General features: G+C 34.4%; 1 protein-coding gene across 1 annotated transcript in view; it reads right to left on the bottom strand.

The window, feature by feature from the left end:
- Positions 1-10,334: 10,334 nt before the first annotated feature.
- BMPR2 (bone morphogenetic protein receptor type 2) overlaps positions 10,335-15,662 on the bottom strand; it is a 138,295-nt gene continuing 132,967 nt past the window's right edge. The window contains exons 12-13 of the mRNA XM_006921366.3: positions 12,594-13,873; positions 10,335-10,983 (exon numbers count right to left, since the gene is read on the bottom strand). Of these exons, the coding sequence (XP_006921428.1) occupies positions 10,730-10,983; positions 12,594-13,873 (1,534 nt within the window). The 3' untranslated portion in view covers positions 10,335-10,729. The remainder of the gene's footprint in view (positions 10,984-12,593; positions 13,874-15,662) is intronic.

Below are 15,662 nucleotides of genomic sequence, written 5' to 3'. Positions count from 1 at the left end.
TAATAGCCCTTTCGATTTCCTCTTCCCCTCTATAATAGAGCATCTTTTCCTTTGTTTCTCCAGACTTGCACATGGCCTGCCCAGATTACAGTTGTCTGTTATTCTCGAATAAACTTTTTGCTGGAGAAATACTCGCCTGACTTTTTGTTTACAATCAGCACCTTCCATGTGTTCCATTTATCACAATTATCATGAAAAAAAAAATCAAACACACATTTGGGATGCTTGTTTCCTTGAATAGGAAATAGTTTCTGGGCTTTTCTACCTTCCTTTCTAATTAAGTAGAGAGTAAAGGAAGAGATCCAGGGTTGAGAAGTTAAGCTGGTTGAGAACTTGATGGGAGAGGTAAGCACTGGTCAAGAGGAGGGCAGCTCTTAGAAGATCACATATCTACAGTCAGCACAACCTCCACACTACCTTCCCACCACCCACTGTTGTAGGGTATCTTTTTGTTGCTGTTCTTTTTAAGGCTACTCTTGATATTCATTTTTATAGGGCAGGGACAGGGCCAGCCCCAAAATGTCCTAGTGCAATACTATATGCAACAAATTCATCTAATAAACCACTAACTGAACAGGATCAAATTGAACTTCTGTGTGACCTACCTACAGAAGGCTCTATTCTTGAGCATTTCTATGGATAATGGGTAGAAGGAATCTGCGTGTGTTTCTTGGAACCAAAAATTTGAACACACGATGTAAAAACTGTTCTATTTTCAAAACCTATGAAGGCAGTCACTTCTGTTAGCTGCACATTCTTGTGTTTTTAATTTCTCTGAAGGTCGATCAGTCCTTTGCTAAATTAGAACTTTGAAGTTACAATATTTACCTCTCCAATGCTCATCTTAGTGGTTCACCAGGTCCCACTGCTACCCTTTTACCCTGACCCAGTCTTCTTCTCTACCATCACTGACTCAACCTTGATTCAGGCTCTCATTATCTTTTGTCAGTGCCATACTAGGCACCATGTTTCTATTTTCAACTTCTTTCCTCTCGATACATTCTTTATACCACCTATTGTGTTACCTAATTTGAAACCCCCTGTTTAAATTCTTCCACTGACTTCCAGGACAAATCCAAATTCTTAGCATAGCATGCAAGCCCTCTGTGATATACTACCACCTGAGTCATCCAGGTTCCTTTAGGTCATCTCTTTCCATACTTTCACTTAGCATCCCAAACTCTACTCTTATCTAACATCCTCTCATCCCATTGAAAAAAGCTCCACCCTCTCAGACCTCTAGGGCTTTGTGAGTGCTGCAATTTATGCTTAGAGGGCCATTGCTCAGCTCTTAACTAATTCCTACCCATATTTTAAGGCAGTCAGGAAAATTATCTCAAAAGAAGAAAATGCCTCCGACTTCTAAAACTGGATTAGAAGAAAATGCCTCTGACTCCTAAAACTGGATTAGGTAGGTATCCTTGCCATGTACTATCCGTAATACTCTGGGCTTTCACTCTGTCACAATACTTACAATTTGTACTATAATTTTCTCCAAATCTACTGTGAGCAACTTGAGGTTGGGACTGTGTCTTTTATCTCCTACTCCTAAAGTGCTCACTACACATTAGGTATTCAAAAAAGTTTTTTGATGCCCCTCTGAAAGAGGAACTTATTGGTAAAAATGGAAATCGCATTTTGTTATTTTTTTCTCAATCCAATCACTCTGCTTTCTAATCTATCCTGCACACCTCTCAGTCTAAACTTCACATTACTTTTATCAAGGTCTTTCTTTCCTAGGAAACTTTGTTCTCCCTATTGTCAATGACAGCGAGTCCAGACATCTGGGTCTGGTTTTCATTTCCAGTCCCTATTTTCTCTTATCCTTGGTCACTTCAAATATTCTGCTTTCGCTTTTCCTATTGAAATCCTACCTGTCCTTTCAAGACCCTGCCCAATAATCATTTCTTCACCGAAGTCTTCCTTGGCTCTTCAAACACATGTTGAACGTATAGTTTACCACTTATTTGGGCATTTAGCATGTCATCTTGCTTGGATGTAACCATTTCCTCGGGAGGCCTTCTCTCCTCCACAAGATGGTTTAAGTTCCTAGGGGACAGAAATCATATCATACTTTTTGGTGTCTCTCAGTAGAGCAATGATTCAATTTCAAAAAAGTGAATTTAGCCTTTAATTTGAAAAACACTAGAAAACAAAGGGGAAGATTAATCACTAGCTTAAGTTAGTCCTTTGCAGAGAAGGATGTAAACTTGGAAGATGGATCAGATAGGTGTAGGGGAAAATGAGAATAATTTGTGATAAGTCATTATTAAAACCATCAGCATGTCATTATTACACAGATTTCCCAGGTCACCATATTTTCTCTGAGGACATTTAGTTATCATCTTAAATATTACATAGTGGATTCTGTAGAATATTGCAATAGTACCCTGTAACATTTGTAAGGTTTGGTATGTGAGTCAAAAGGAAAAAGGTACCCCAAATCTATTATCTCTAAAATATCATTTAAGGCAACAACAGAGCCTGTGGAAGTAGGCCATTCTTTTCTTCAAGCAAAAATTTCCTTGGCATCTAGGTAAGAGTGATCCAACACTCTTTTAAAATATGGTTGTCCTGTGAAATGACACAAGATTCTGTTGCAGGACACTTAGCTAATACATTGAATTTATTGAGTCAAAAACAATGTTTTGCCTTTACAAACTCATATTCTATTTAAACAAGGCCTCCTAAAAATACAAAGATCTAATTGAAAAGATTATTTGATGACGTGAAGCAAAACACAATGTTATGCCAATAGAGATAGTTGTTTTAACATCTGGTAGCTTTTCATTAACCTCGAATTGCTTCATGTATGTTCTTGGATACCCTATATAACCACTGCGCCATTATCATTTTTGTGTTTCTCTTTCCATAACCAGAGATTAAAAACTGTAGTTCAAAGCAAAAGGGAAAACATATTAGAATCGCATCTTTACCAATTCTGTGGTTTTGGGCAAGGTATTTAACTTCTTTAAGCCACAGTTTTTTAATTTGTAAAAAGGGGACAATAATATGTATTTTGTAGGACCGCTGTGAAAATTATCAGCACATATGTAAAATAACTAACAGTACTTGGTATACAGTAGGTGTATAATTATTATTGTATCATTAGCTGATTTTTTAATTTTGATGTATAATACTGAGGAATGAAAGTCTTATTAGATAGAACATTTGCTATCCTGGTGCAAAATGCCCTAAATACCACACTAACAATCATAATTTCTGGTGACCTCATGAAATCAAAAGATACAATTACTGTTGTCATTAACATGATCTTTAATAAATGGAATAATGCACCATTTTACAGCAAGCCTTTTTTAAACCTAAAGAACTGTCTTAAAATCTCCTCCAATGTCTCTGTATCAATACAATCTTTTTATTTAGGTTTATATATATCAAAGCATTTACTTACAATTATTCATAGAAAACTCTTTAGTGGCTTATGTCAACTTTCATAGTGGCATCCATAGATAATACAAAAGAAAAGTGATTTGCTTTATTTTATACACTGATCCATCAAACACAACTTATACAGCATTGCAAGGTCTCAGACAGCTTATACAAAAGCAAAATAACTGAAATTATTCATAAATTCATATATGATATTCTATCTGTAATGTAAGAGCAAAATACACCAACAAAAGATACCCGTTAACAAGGCAGAAGATTCTGAGGAATTGACAATAATTTTCAGCCTTTCTTACTCCAGAAAAGTATCCTCAGAAATGAATATTCTGTAGCTTACGTTTCTCCTGTCCATTCAGAAAAAGCACGGCAGCTACACATCCCCATGTTTCGGCTATAACAACACCCTAAGTTAGTGTATATTAAATTATCCACTTATCTTCATTTGAAAAATTATCAACAGAAAATTAAGGATGATTCCAGCTTATACACTTATACAATATAATCTCCATGGAAACATGATGATAAGGCATACAAAAACTGTTTAAATAAATAAATGTGACCAGAAAAAGCCACAGAAGCCAGGCAATTTAATGTTAAACCAGGACCTATCTTTGAATTGAATCTTTTAGTAATTTAGCTTTCTTATTATTAAATTTCTTTAAAAATGTTTCCCTATCATATTTACGAGGATTGGTAATAAGGTGAAGAGCCTGAGACAAGAGACTGGTAACAAATCACTTCACTGCTAGGATTTTAAGTATATGGCATACCAATTTAGAGCTTGAACTTGTCTGATTGGAAGAAAAATTCTATTTGGATTGGAGATAAATAGGTTACCAGAGGCTACCTTTTCAAACCTTTCAAGCTATTACTAAAGCTATAAACACATTAGTTCACTTTTAGAAGACAGTTTTATAATGTTGAATTACACCTCCTGAGAAATTTCATCTCAGAAGAACTAAGTTCTCCCATTAAAAAATATAATAAAATAAACCAATTAGTCCTATTATGCATAACCATTTGACCAAAGAACAGAAATGGTTTGAAGGTGATGCTTCAACTCTTAAGACCCAAATATTCTGCAACATGTAGCCAATTAGTTGAATCATTTCCATCTATTCAGTAATTATTTAACTGGGCAAGTTTTTATGATTAAGGAAACGATATTACATCTGTGTAAATTAAATCAAATCCTAAGATGAAACATTAAATGAACTGTGTGTACAACGCTTTAAATATTTAACTGGATCTAATTGCTTATTTACTATCAATTGAAGGTTTTCAATGTGCAAAGGGATGGAAGGGGCCCTGAGTTTTTAAGTAATATTATGTCTATAGAGTGAGTCTAAAACATGTTTCTAAAATCTAAAAGTACAAATAAAATGGAAAAAACCCACGATACCTTTTAAATCATTTAAAAAATCCAAGTTATAGTTTAAAATACAATTTTTTGCTTAAAAATTCAATCATAACTTGATGCCCTAATGTGATTCATTTCTAAAGATTCTTTCTCTCTTACCCAGATTTTAAAATCTGGGTTCCAAATTAAGTTTTAAAAATGCCTGTCACATGTTTAATAGAAACACTATAAACATCACAGTAATAACGGAATTGAAATTTTCAAGATATGATAAATTTATTTGGGGCATAATTTTAATACACAGCATAAATTCTTAAGTATTTACTTTCAAATGTATCAGCCATCAGATAAAATCCTGTTTCTTTTTTAATATGCACACACAACTTTAACCAGTCACTTAAAAGTTCAGTGAATTTATAGACTATGTTGCAAAACAATGATAAGTATTTCAAAAGTGGTCTGCAAAAATGTACATAGATAATACCTGATTGTTGTAGGGTTTGCTTTTGAAAGTTAATGCTGCGCTTTGTGTTTCATATTTATTACAAAGAAATATGTAAAACATACATATGTTTTATGTGGCTCAATCATAATGCTAAGCTAACTGCAATATGTTAAAACATTTTTAATGGCAAAATGATATATAATTTTGTATGCATGGCTTTTTAGTTCTAACTAATGAGAAGATAAAATCATAAAACTCCACAATTTAATAGAAAATATTAGATGATACAAAACTTTAAGTGATTTGCTGAAAATCTAATGGTTGGATCTATTGTCAAATGGTTAACATCTTAATTCTCAATTCTGTCCTCTTGAACTATTCACTGGAATAATGAATTTAAATTTAACAAAAATATAATTTTAGGTATTCTTAAATATAAATAGTTATTAAAACAGGACTGAGGAGAAAATGCTAAAGGGATCAAAACAATTTTGTTTGAAGAACCGAGACTTAGATGTTAAATGAGAAGCCTAAATATTGAAGAATAACAATGTTGAAGAGGATAACCAACTGCTGTTTTTCACTACTGGGTAAGAGAATTGGATATAAAATGAAAACAGGAGGGAAACAAAATAGATATGAAGGAAACTTTTCTCACACAGAAGATTGCAAGTCAGATAACCAGAGGATACAGTCAGATACAAACTAAGAGGTGATGGAGGAAAGTAACATTTATAAATAGTTATTAAAACAGGACTGAGGAGAAAATGCTAAAGGGATCAAAACAATTTTGTTTGAAGAACCGAGACTTAGATGTTAAATGAGAAGCCTAAATATTGAAGAATAACAATGTTGAAGAGGATAACCAACTGCTGTTTTTCACTACTGGGTAAGAGAATTGGATATAAAATGAAAACAGGAGGGAAACAAAATAGATATGAAGGAAACTTTTCTCACACAGAAGATTGCAAGTCAGATAACCAGAGGATACAGTCAGATACAAACTAAGAGGTGATTGAGGAAAGTAACATTTAGGTGTACCAGAGCACCCTGAGACTTCCTTTCTTCTTCTATGTTAATCTGGGAACCTGTAGAAAAGCCTTCCTTTGATAATAATATTTGTGTAATTAGCTCGAGTTGTGACTTGCCAGATTTACTTAATCAAGGAGGATATTTAAAGAGTAGGTCATGCAAGGTAGTTTTGGCTAAAGTTTGCATAGTTCAGAATCTAAAAGTTAAAATGCAATTTTATCTACTGAAGAGCAAACTGACAGTAAGAAGTACGAATGTTTAGAAACATCTTAGTCTGAAAAAGACCTCTGGGGTATATGTAGGACTGTTATGCAATTTCTGGAATAACTGGTCTAAATAATCAACTAACATGTGTACAGATTGTAACTTTAAAGAGTTAGCTTGGAAGGTAAAGTAATATATAAAGCAAACTGTGAATAGTCATGTAATAATCTATATTTAACTGATAATAAATTCAACATAAATTTATAAAAGGTTGTATAGAAATGTAAGTAATCTCAAGTTCCATTAGCTATCATCTCCCTCCAGTAAATATTCATTCCATAAATATGAAAAAAAGAGACAAAAAGTCTGTCGAAATATTTTTCCATTTTAAATGACTTTGGAGAGAAAGGTTGAGAATGGAAGGTTCAGTAAAGAGCTACAGCCTACCAGGTATTCCACTTGGCTTTAGAAGCCAAATTTATAAGTATTTTAAATAAAAATGCTTGCCAAGTTTTGTGATAATTCCCACTGAAATAATACTTGAGTGTTCCTACCTTTTAAAAATTATTTTCACCTTTAGAACCGACACACGTTTTCTGGAACATGTGGACATATGTTAAGGAAGCTATACAAATTGCATTATCAAAAGGACAGTATCCAAGTATGCTTCCTACATCCTCCTCAATTAGTTCTCTGAATTAGTAAAATTTTCTAAAGTCACTAAAAGCAGAACATTTCAAGATGGAGTCAAAGGAGTGAGGAGACTAAAAGTCCATGTTAAATTAATTCCTTCAAAACAAGCCCAGAATCAATTTAGGAAAAAGTCTCTGTTCTCATAAGCCACCTTCAATTTTACCTTAAGATTTACTTTACCTTAGTTTCTCAATATAACAATGTTAGGAGTGAAGAGAAGTGAAATGATTTTAAGATTCATGATGGCAGAGGTAAGATAGAATTTTGTCTTGATTTAGTAATTATTTCTCAAGCAACAATCAGAATAAATATGTCTACACGTCTTCTTATGTGGCTGCTTAACTTTTAACATCATTAAGGTATACGATTTGGCTTATAAAGAAGCCACAATTGTGCTAGAATATAATGACTGAATTTCTTACAAAATGTCAGTATGGTATATACCCTGTCGTAGTGTGTAGGTAGAATGGTATGGATGAGGTGTGAAGAGGCAAACCTAGGCTAAAACCCCAGTTTTGTCTATTATTAGATGAGGGCCTTGGGCGAATTTCTTAGTATGCATCTGTAAAAGTGGAATATTAACTATAATCTTTATATGGTTATTTGGACTAAAAGAGACAGAGTATGTATATCTCAGGATTCAGTATGCAACAAAGGGTCAATTACTAGTATTTCACTCCTGCACCTTACCATAACGTTTTACACTGATATTAGGGTTCCCCCACCCGATTATGCATTTAAAAAGGGGGAACATTTTTAGGAATTATAATCAACCATTTTTGTCTAAATACAATTCAAATCAAGTTCTTTCAATTACTTAGTTCTGATATACAGTTATGATAGTTAAGGGAATTAATATTAGACTTTGATTACCTATTATAATGCTTTTAAGGTTGTGATACTATCTTGCTAAATGAATTTAGTATTTTTTCATTAAATGGACTTTTATTCAAAAGGACTCAAACGCTTTTCTACATGCGAAATTTGTGATAGCAGTTAAATATAAGCTTTAGGAAACATTTGTTATTAGATGAATAAAATTAGCAAATAAGTATTTAAGTCATTTTGCTTGCTTGTATATTATAAACAGATTCTAAAAATAAGTCTGCTGTACAATTTAATGTAAAATTTATTAAAATGATCTACATTTTCTACTTCTTTTTCAAAAGTCTACAAAAAAACTGGGGAAATTTCTTTTTAAAATGCTTGCATGAAATAGGAAACTATAAGGAGTTCTTTCAATTTGGTATATTAATTTTTGAAAGTATTTTATTATTAAATATTGAAAATGTTGGAAAACGTACAACTGGCCCAAACACAAAGTATAGTAGAATGTAAGGTAACTCTTCTCTGTCAGGAAAAGATCGGCTAGATTTCAAATGGTCAGTTATCCTTAATGCTTTCAATTAAAGAAGGACTATATTTTGACTCAAAGATGTCCTACAAATGTTTGAAAATAATATTCTGAAATGCAGTAGAATGACATTTAAAGGCAAGGGAACTACGTGAAAATTTACTGGGAAAGATATAAATAATTCATTACATAGATAAAAGAATAACTAAATGGAAAAAAAATTGATGCCAGAAGACCAAAAAATTTTTAAGGGTCTGAATCAAGATAAAGGCCAATAAAACATAAAAAAGGTGGAAATCCTGGGCACTAGTAGAAGAATCTTAATTTAAGAATTCAAAACCGTGTTTAGCAATGTAGCTGAATAAATGGTTAAGTGTTTAGTATCTAACTCATAAGATCACAGGATATGGCAAACAAGAGAAGGCTTATATACAAGTCATAAGTATTATGGATAGCAAATTAGGAAATTTAGGCTGTTTTTAGCTAACTGATGAAGATAGAGGAATATGAGTGAGAAAATATTGTTCAGGGGACTTTTGCTTTCCTCTTAGCTTTTTATCTCCCAGAAAAATCTTAGAACTTAATTAGATAATAGGTACTAAGTACTCTAAGTACTCTGTAAAAAATAAGTGAGAGCATCACCGTTTGCAAATTGATAGAAAGTAATTTGTGCTTATAAAAAAAAGTCCCTTACTTGACATAAAGTGCTTTATTTTAAAAATGCAGTTGTTTTAGAGACGATTATCAGAAATGAAAAAAGCAAAGGAAGCTTTAAAAAAACAACATGATTTGAAGGATACATAAAATACTATCACTAAAAAGTACATTAGAATATAATGTAAATAATAAATGCTGCTAACATATCACAGATTATGTGAAAAATTGGCAAAAGGAGAAATTATGAAAATAGGATTAGTGAAAAAACAGTTCTGAAAAGAGACAGGTGAAGTCTCAGTCTGCTCAATGATGAGAGGCTTGGCAGCAACCCTTCCTTCCACAGAGACTTGGCTTGCCAGTTGAATGATGTTTCCACATAGTGTTTTAGGTCATGGGAAGAGGAATCATTTTCAGATAGTCATCAGGCTTTGCTTGGGAGGGGGATAAAAAGATACTACAGGCTCAAAACTATGAATCACTTTTGAAGTTATTTTAAACAGAAAATGTAATTTTATTTGAGTCAAAGATGGCCTAGTCCAAGAATGGAGGATATAACACTATACTGTCTTAACCATCTACCTACTTAAAAATTCCATATAAGTATAGCTCTGTAAGTTTTCTGATAAAAATGTGCTTCTTAAATAAATGAAAATGAAATATAACATACATATAAAAATAAAATAAAATGAAAAAAAGCTAATATTTGACTTCCTCTACTTTGTTCTACGCTCTCTTATGAACTTCCAAAACCAGAACCAAATATGTTTATTAAAATGCCTGGAAGGAAACATTTAGGATCTGGAAGGTTAAAAGAAATAACATTTCAAATTAGGTTTTGGTAGTTCCTTCTTTAGAGCCCTTTGAGACAATGCTTCTGCATTCTCCATAAGGAGAGAGAAAGCAAGAAATCAGGTAGCTGCTTTCTCTTCTGCAAAATTCAGTGTCATAGAACAGACTCGCCAAAAGTATGGGAAATGGGGAAGAAAAATGTTCATATTATGGAAGAATGTGTGCTCTGTTAGGAAGAGAGCTTACAAGAAAGCTTATTTGTGGCCTATAGACTATTGCACATTCAAACAAAACACAAGAGAAAAGAATGTCCAAAAGACAGTGTGTTCAGGAACATATCAACATATAAACTAGCTTGTGCCCAGAAATAAAACGTGGATACTAGACACCACTGCAGTCAAATCTGTCTTAATTTGCTTCTGTTTTAATAACCTTTAGAAACTGTTTCAAACTGATTATCAGCAACACATTGTTTTTGCTTTTTTTCTTAAAAAAATATTTTGAGACCACTTTTGATACACACACATATAGTTCTGTGGTCATAACAGACAAATATAACTTTAGCGAGACTAAACAAAAGTGCAAAACTTAAAAAAACGAAATTAAAAAATATGGAAGCATAAGCTAAATTTTTCTGCATAGCTGAAATCTATTTAAAGCAAGTCCTTGTTGCAGGGGTGGGAGTGGGTACTGACAGGAGGATAAAGCAGTTTTTTTTTTTTTTTAATGTCTTCTGCATGTTTAAATGATGCAAAAAATAATTTCACTCCATAGGCTTGAAAGCATTTCACAGACAGTTCATTCCTATATCTTTAGACACCATGGTTGTGGCAGTGCCTCCTTCTGCAAGGTAAACAGCAGTGCTAGACTTAGAAGAATGAACTGCCCTATCACTGCCATTGTTGTTGACCTCACAGTCCAGTGATTCAGTGGAGATGACCCAGGTGGAGGGGCGCCATCGCTTAAGAGAATAGGGAGTTTTCACACGTTTCTTGATCTTTTCACCAGATCCTGATTTGCCATCTTGTATTGACTCACCCACTGAAAATAAAAGTACAGAAAAATGAATAACATATAAAGAAACTATTAAAAAGTAATGTTAGAGTTGTAACTCGAGAACAGATCAAACTAATGTTTGTAGGAGGTGCTAATGGACTTTTCTTGAAATTCATGATGCCAGGCAAAATTTAACCAACTTATTTTTGAGACTCTTTAAGTACAATGTTTTTATAACTGGTTGAATTATTCTATAGGAAGAAATTATTCTATAGGAAGAAAATACTTAAAAACCACAATAAAAACAAAAACGGGAGAAAATTCAAAATGCTCAGCTGTATTCTCAAATCCTTTGGTTACTGGTAGCAATCTTAACTTGGCAAAATACATTTAATCATTCTACTTAATGCTCAAAGTAGATCAAATCAAAAAGGCACTTGACATATGATATTCTACAGAACAATGACATAAATAGTGGAATGCAAATTTTCAAGTAACTCCCTCTTCCATACCTGATAAGAAATCTTACTGATATGAAGCCCTGCCATAGGGTATGTCAAGTGGTCTACAGCAGGGGTCCCAACTCCTGGGCCATGGACTGGTCTAGTTGGTGGCCTGTTAGGAACTGGGCCGCACAGCAAGAGGTAAGCGGCAGGTGAGCAAGCAAAGATTCATCTGTATTTGCAGCTGCTCCCCAGCCCTAACATCACCACCTCAGCTCCACCTCAGAGTACTGGTCCAAAAAGGGACCAGTACTCCTACGAGAATCTAATGCCTGATGCTCTGGTCCCCAAAAAGGGACCAGTACTGCTACGAGAATCTAATGCCTGATGCTCTGAGGTGGACCACTGCTCTATAGTACAAACCACTCAAGCAAGGTGCTAGATTCTACTAACTGATTTTTGAGAGCTCATTCCCTTCAGCCCATTTTGTAGTCCTTGACAAAAACCATAAAACATGACTTTGTTTTTCTTCGTAAGTGTTGTCTGTCTAAAAGAGAAATCATTTTGTATAATAATGACTATTAAAGATTTTGGTGAGCTCTTCTGTCTTGTGTTATAATTCCTTTAGGGCTAGAAACCAAGTATCAAGTTATTTGTTTTAGTTATTTAAGTTGTTAGGGGGCCCATAGCACAATGCTATAGGCATGTAGGAGAATCAACACATACTCTTGAAAAAGATGATGTTAAAAAACCAAGAACAACCTTTATAGTTTCTTTATAGTGGCTTTTCTGAATTCTCTCTGGTCTTTTAAGATTTATTAAGTCTGATAAAATCTAAGTGTATATAATAGATATTAATATGCTCAACAAACTTTCAAAAGTTATACTGGCATCATTTTACTTGGAGCTTTTAAACTGGTAAATATTTATTTAATCTTAACCATTGATAGCAAATATGTGAATTGTATTATAAACCAGTAGCTACATAAGGCATATATTAAATTGATAATTATTCTATTGTGACATTGACTTTTTAATTATCAACAACGAAAAAATTACTTTTTTCTTTATAACAGTTTAATCACTCTTGAGGTCTAACCAAATGGCTTATTTTATTTTATTACTACTTGAAACGCAGTCTGATTCTATCTAACTAGTTACTTAAATGGTCCCAAAGACAAGCAGGAGAGATTACATGATCCTTCCACTTACATTGCAAACTGTTGCCATCAAGGACATTTGTAGCTGAAAGATCCAAAGAATTAGGCCTCTGTGCTCTTTTGGGCTTTGATGGTCCAGGATCTGCTACTGTGCTTGGAACATCCTGTGTAAGAATATCTTGCTCTGAACATGGATTACTGTTGTTGTTATTGGAATTAGTTCGGCCACCTTCCAGTGGCCGTTCCCTCCTGTCCACAAGACGATCCAGAACACCTTCATCATGGCCAGCCTGTTGCTCTCGCCTCAATAAAGGTTCATGCTCATCAGGACTGGAATTAATATTCAGCCTGGTGTCCTCACCAATGAATTGATTCTGCAGCATTTCTTGGGCCCTATGTACCACTGTGTTGGCTGTCTGGCCAGATGGTACTGCCCCATTGGCATACTGGATAGTGGCAGCATGGGAATTAACGCTGTGGTTTCTACCTGCCACACCATTCATGGTGACCGTCACCACATGAGGTTCTGCAGCATTGATTGTATTCATCTTGGCAACTCCAGTTTCTACTTGTTTCAAGTTTGATTTGTGCTTGCTGCCAAATTTCAGCCGGGGCTCTTTTGTTGAATTTTTGGTGTTTAAAGGCAAACTAGTAGGTCTCTTAGGAAGGTTTTGTTGCTTGGGGAGAGGATAGATTTGTGTAGGCGGGACATCAGGAATTAAACATGCTTGGCCATTGGCAGCCTGTGTGAAGTCCTGCTGTCCAGTCACTTCTACTGCAAGCTTTATGAGTGGGTAAAGCAAGCTAGAACTGGTACTGCTCAGTGGGTCTGGCCCACTGAACTGTTTAAGAGAATGCTCCATGAGATTCTCATCAGAACTTTCCTTGAGGTTCTTATCAACTTCTTTTGGGTCTAGCTTATTGGTCTCCAAGTCTTCTTCTGTCAGTTGTAAGCAGACAGGAGTTGGCCCAACTGGCTGTGAAATATTTGTGGCATGAAGATTTGTTTCATCTGGGTATGGCATCTCAGATATAGTGGTCATGCCAGTGCTTGGAGTGAGGCCAGTGGTGTTTGTAGTTGTTGTGTTGGTGGACAGGCTGGTGACACTTGTTTCAGGGCTGGGGATTCGAGCTTGTGCTTGCTGTCGTTCATAGTTAATTGAGTTTCGGTTCTTTTCTCCTATTGTCAAAGGTGTGCTGGACATCGAATGCTCAGAGGAAATATTCTTCACAATGCTATCAGTGTGATGGATAGAGTCTTCAATGTATGAGGAAGAAGAATAATCTGGATAAGGGCCAATCTTTGGCACACGCCTATTGTGTGACAGGTTGCTTAAAGAAAGAAAAAAGTGTCACATTGAGAATGTACATTTATGATGAATTGACTTTCCAAGTTTAACACCTCTGATTTTAAAGTATGAAGTGCTTTTTATTTTATTCCTAACCCATATCACTCTAGAATTTAAAAATTCTAGTCAAATAATCAAATATCAATTAATAATTTACTACATGCTAGTTTTATATGATTTAAGCCTACGGAAAAACCTATGTGGATCTAGATATGATTTTTATAGATGTTCATTACTTTGGTTTACAAGAGTTCATTTAAAAATCTCTCCTAGACTTTTGTAGCATTACCGAATATATCTTTATGAGTTGTCTACTTACACAATCAGGCAGTTTCATGAGAGGCATAGCATATGTTTCTTTTGTACTCTCATAATTCTAGATACACAGTGGCTACTCAACAAATATGTTACCAATTAAGTTCCAATAGCCAAATTTTAAAAAGAACATAAGCATTTAGGTTGTTCCAAAGTACTTCCAAAAAGAAGCATAGTCTAGCAATGGAATGTATCTTCCTGGGGTAGACTAAGCCATATCAATGAAAGTCCTAGAGCCCAGAGTATAAGGCAGAATGCGATACTCAAGTGAAGGATCAAAGATTCAGAAATGTTCTCCAGTTATCCATGGTTCTTCACAGTCATAGTCACACCATGAGTGTGACAGTTCTTGAGCATCACATTGTAATATATTTATGCTATTTAAGATAAAAACCAGGAGTAGCTTTAACTAAAACAATCAAAGTATAAACATTGGGAACATTAAAAGATGCAAGTGTTATAGGAGAAAAGCACTAGTTAAAGGAGAAATTCTATGAAGAAAGACTGATGAAGTTCAGGGGAATGACAGGAAGAAAAAGAAATAAAAAGCTGTTGTAGTGCATAAGAAAATGAAGTTTAGGAGGTGTGAAGGGTAAGATTCAATATAATGAAATCTAGAGTGGAATGACTATAGCATGAACTATGATTTAGGGGCAACTATTTAGAAGTGACTGGACATGAGAAGCATGTAAGGGGTAGAGCTGAATGATGCAGAAAGCAAAAAATAGCCAAAGCAAGAGGGGACATCAAGGGTTCTTCTTACCATTCAAGAAAAGTTCAAGAGCATCTAAAGTAAAAGTAACTGACTCTCGAGAGAGGTACAAATAGCACACTAGAGCATACATAAAATACAGAGATAAGGTGAGATAGAAACAGAAGACTATCTTTATGTATGTATAAAGTGAGAAAACTTGTATTTAGAATTGCTAATCTCTACTTTCCTTGACTTGATTTATAAGGCATAAGGGTTTACATGCTGAAGTTAATTCAACTTAAACTAAGTAGTGTAAACCCAATTTTGGGCCTATAGTTGTAATATAAATTGCACTTTAGAAATTAGAACAATAAAAACTAGCACAGAAAATGATTCAAGAATCAAGTATTTTTTCAGGACAAGTAATAACAAATGCTGGAGAGGATGCAGAGAAAAAGGAATCCTCATACACTGCTTGTGAGACTGCAAATTGGTACAGCCACTATGGAAAACAGTATGGAGGTTCCTCAAAAAACTAAGAATTGATCTACCATATGCTCCAGCAATCCCTCTACTGGGTATTTACCCCAAAGACTTGAAAACTCATCTCCGTAAAGATATTTGTACATCGATGTTCATAGCAGCATTATTCACAGTGGCCAGGACATGGAAGGAACCAAAGTGTCCTATGATAGATGATTGGCTAAAGAAGCGGTACATATATACAATGGAATATTACTCAGCCATAAGAAGAGATGAAATA

The sequence above is a fragment of the Pteropus alecto genome, unplaced genomic scaffold (genome assembly GCF_000325575.1).
Source record: "Pteropus alecto unplaced genomic scaffold, ASM32557v1 scaffold3, whole genome shotgun sequence".
Classification (NCBI taxonomy): Eukaryota; Metazoa; Chordata; class Mammalia; order Chiroptera; family Pteropodidae; genus Pteropus; species Pteropus alecto.
Note: the sequence above shows the minus strand (reverse complement) of the source record. Positions and strands in the feature narration are given on the sequence as shown.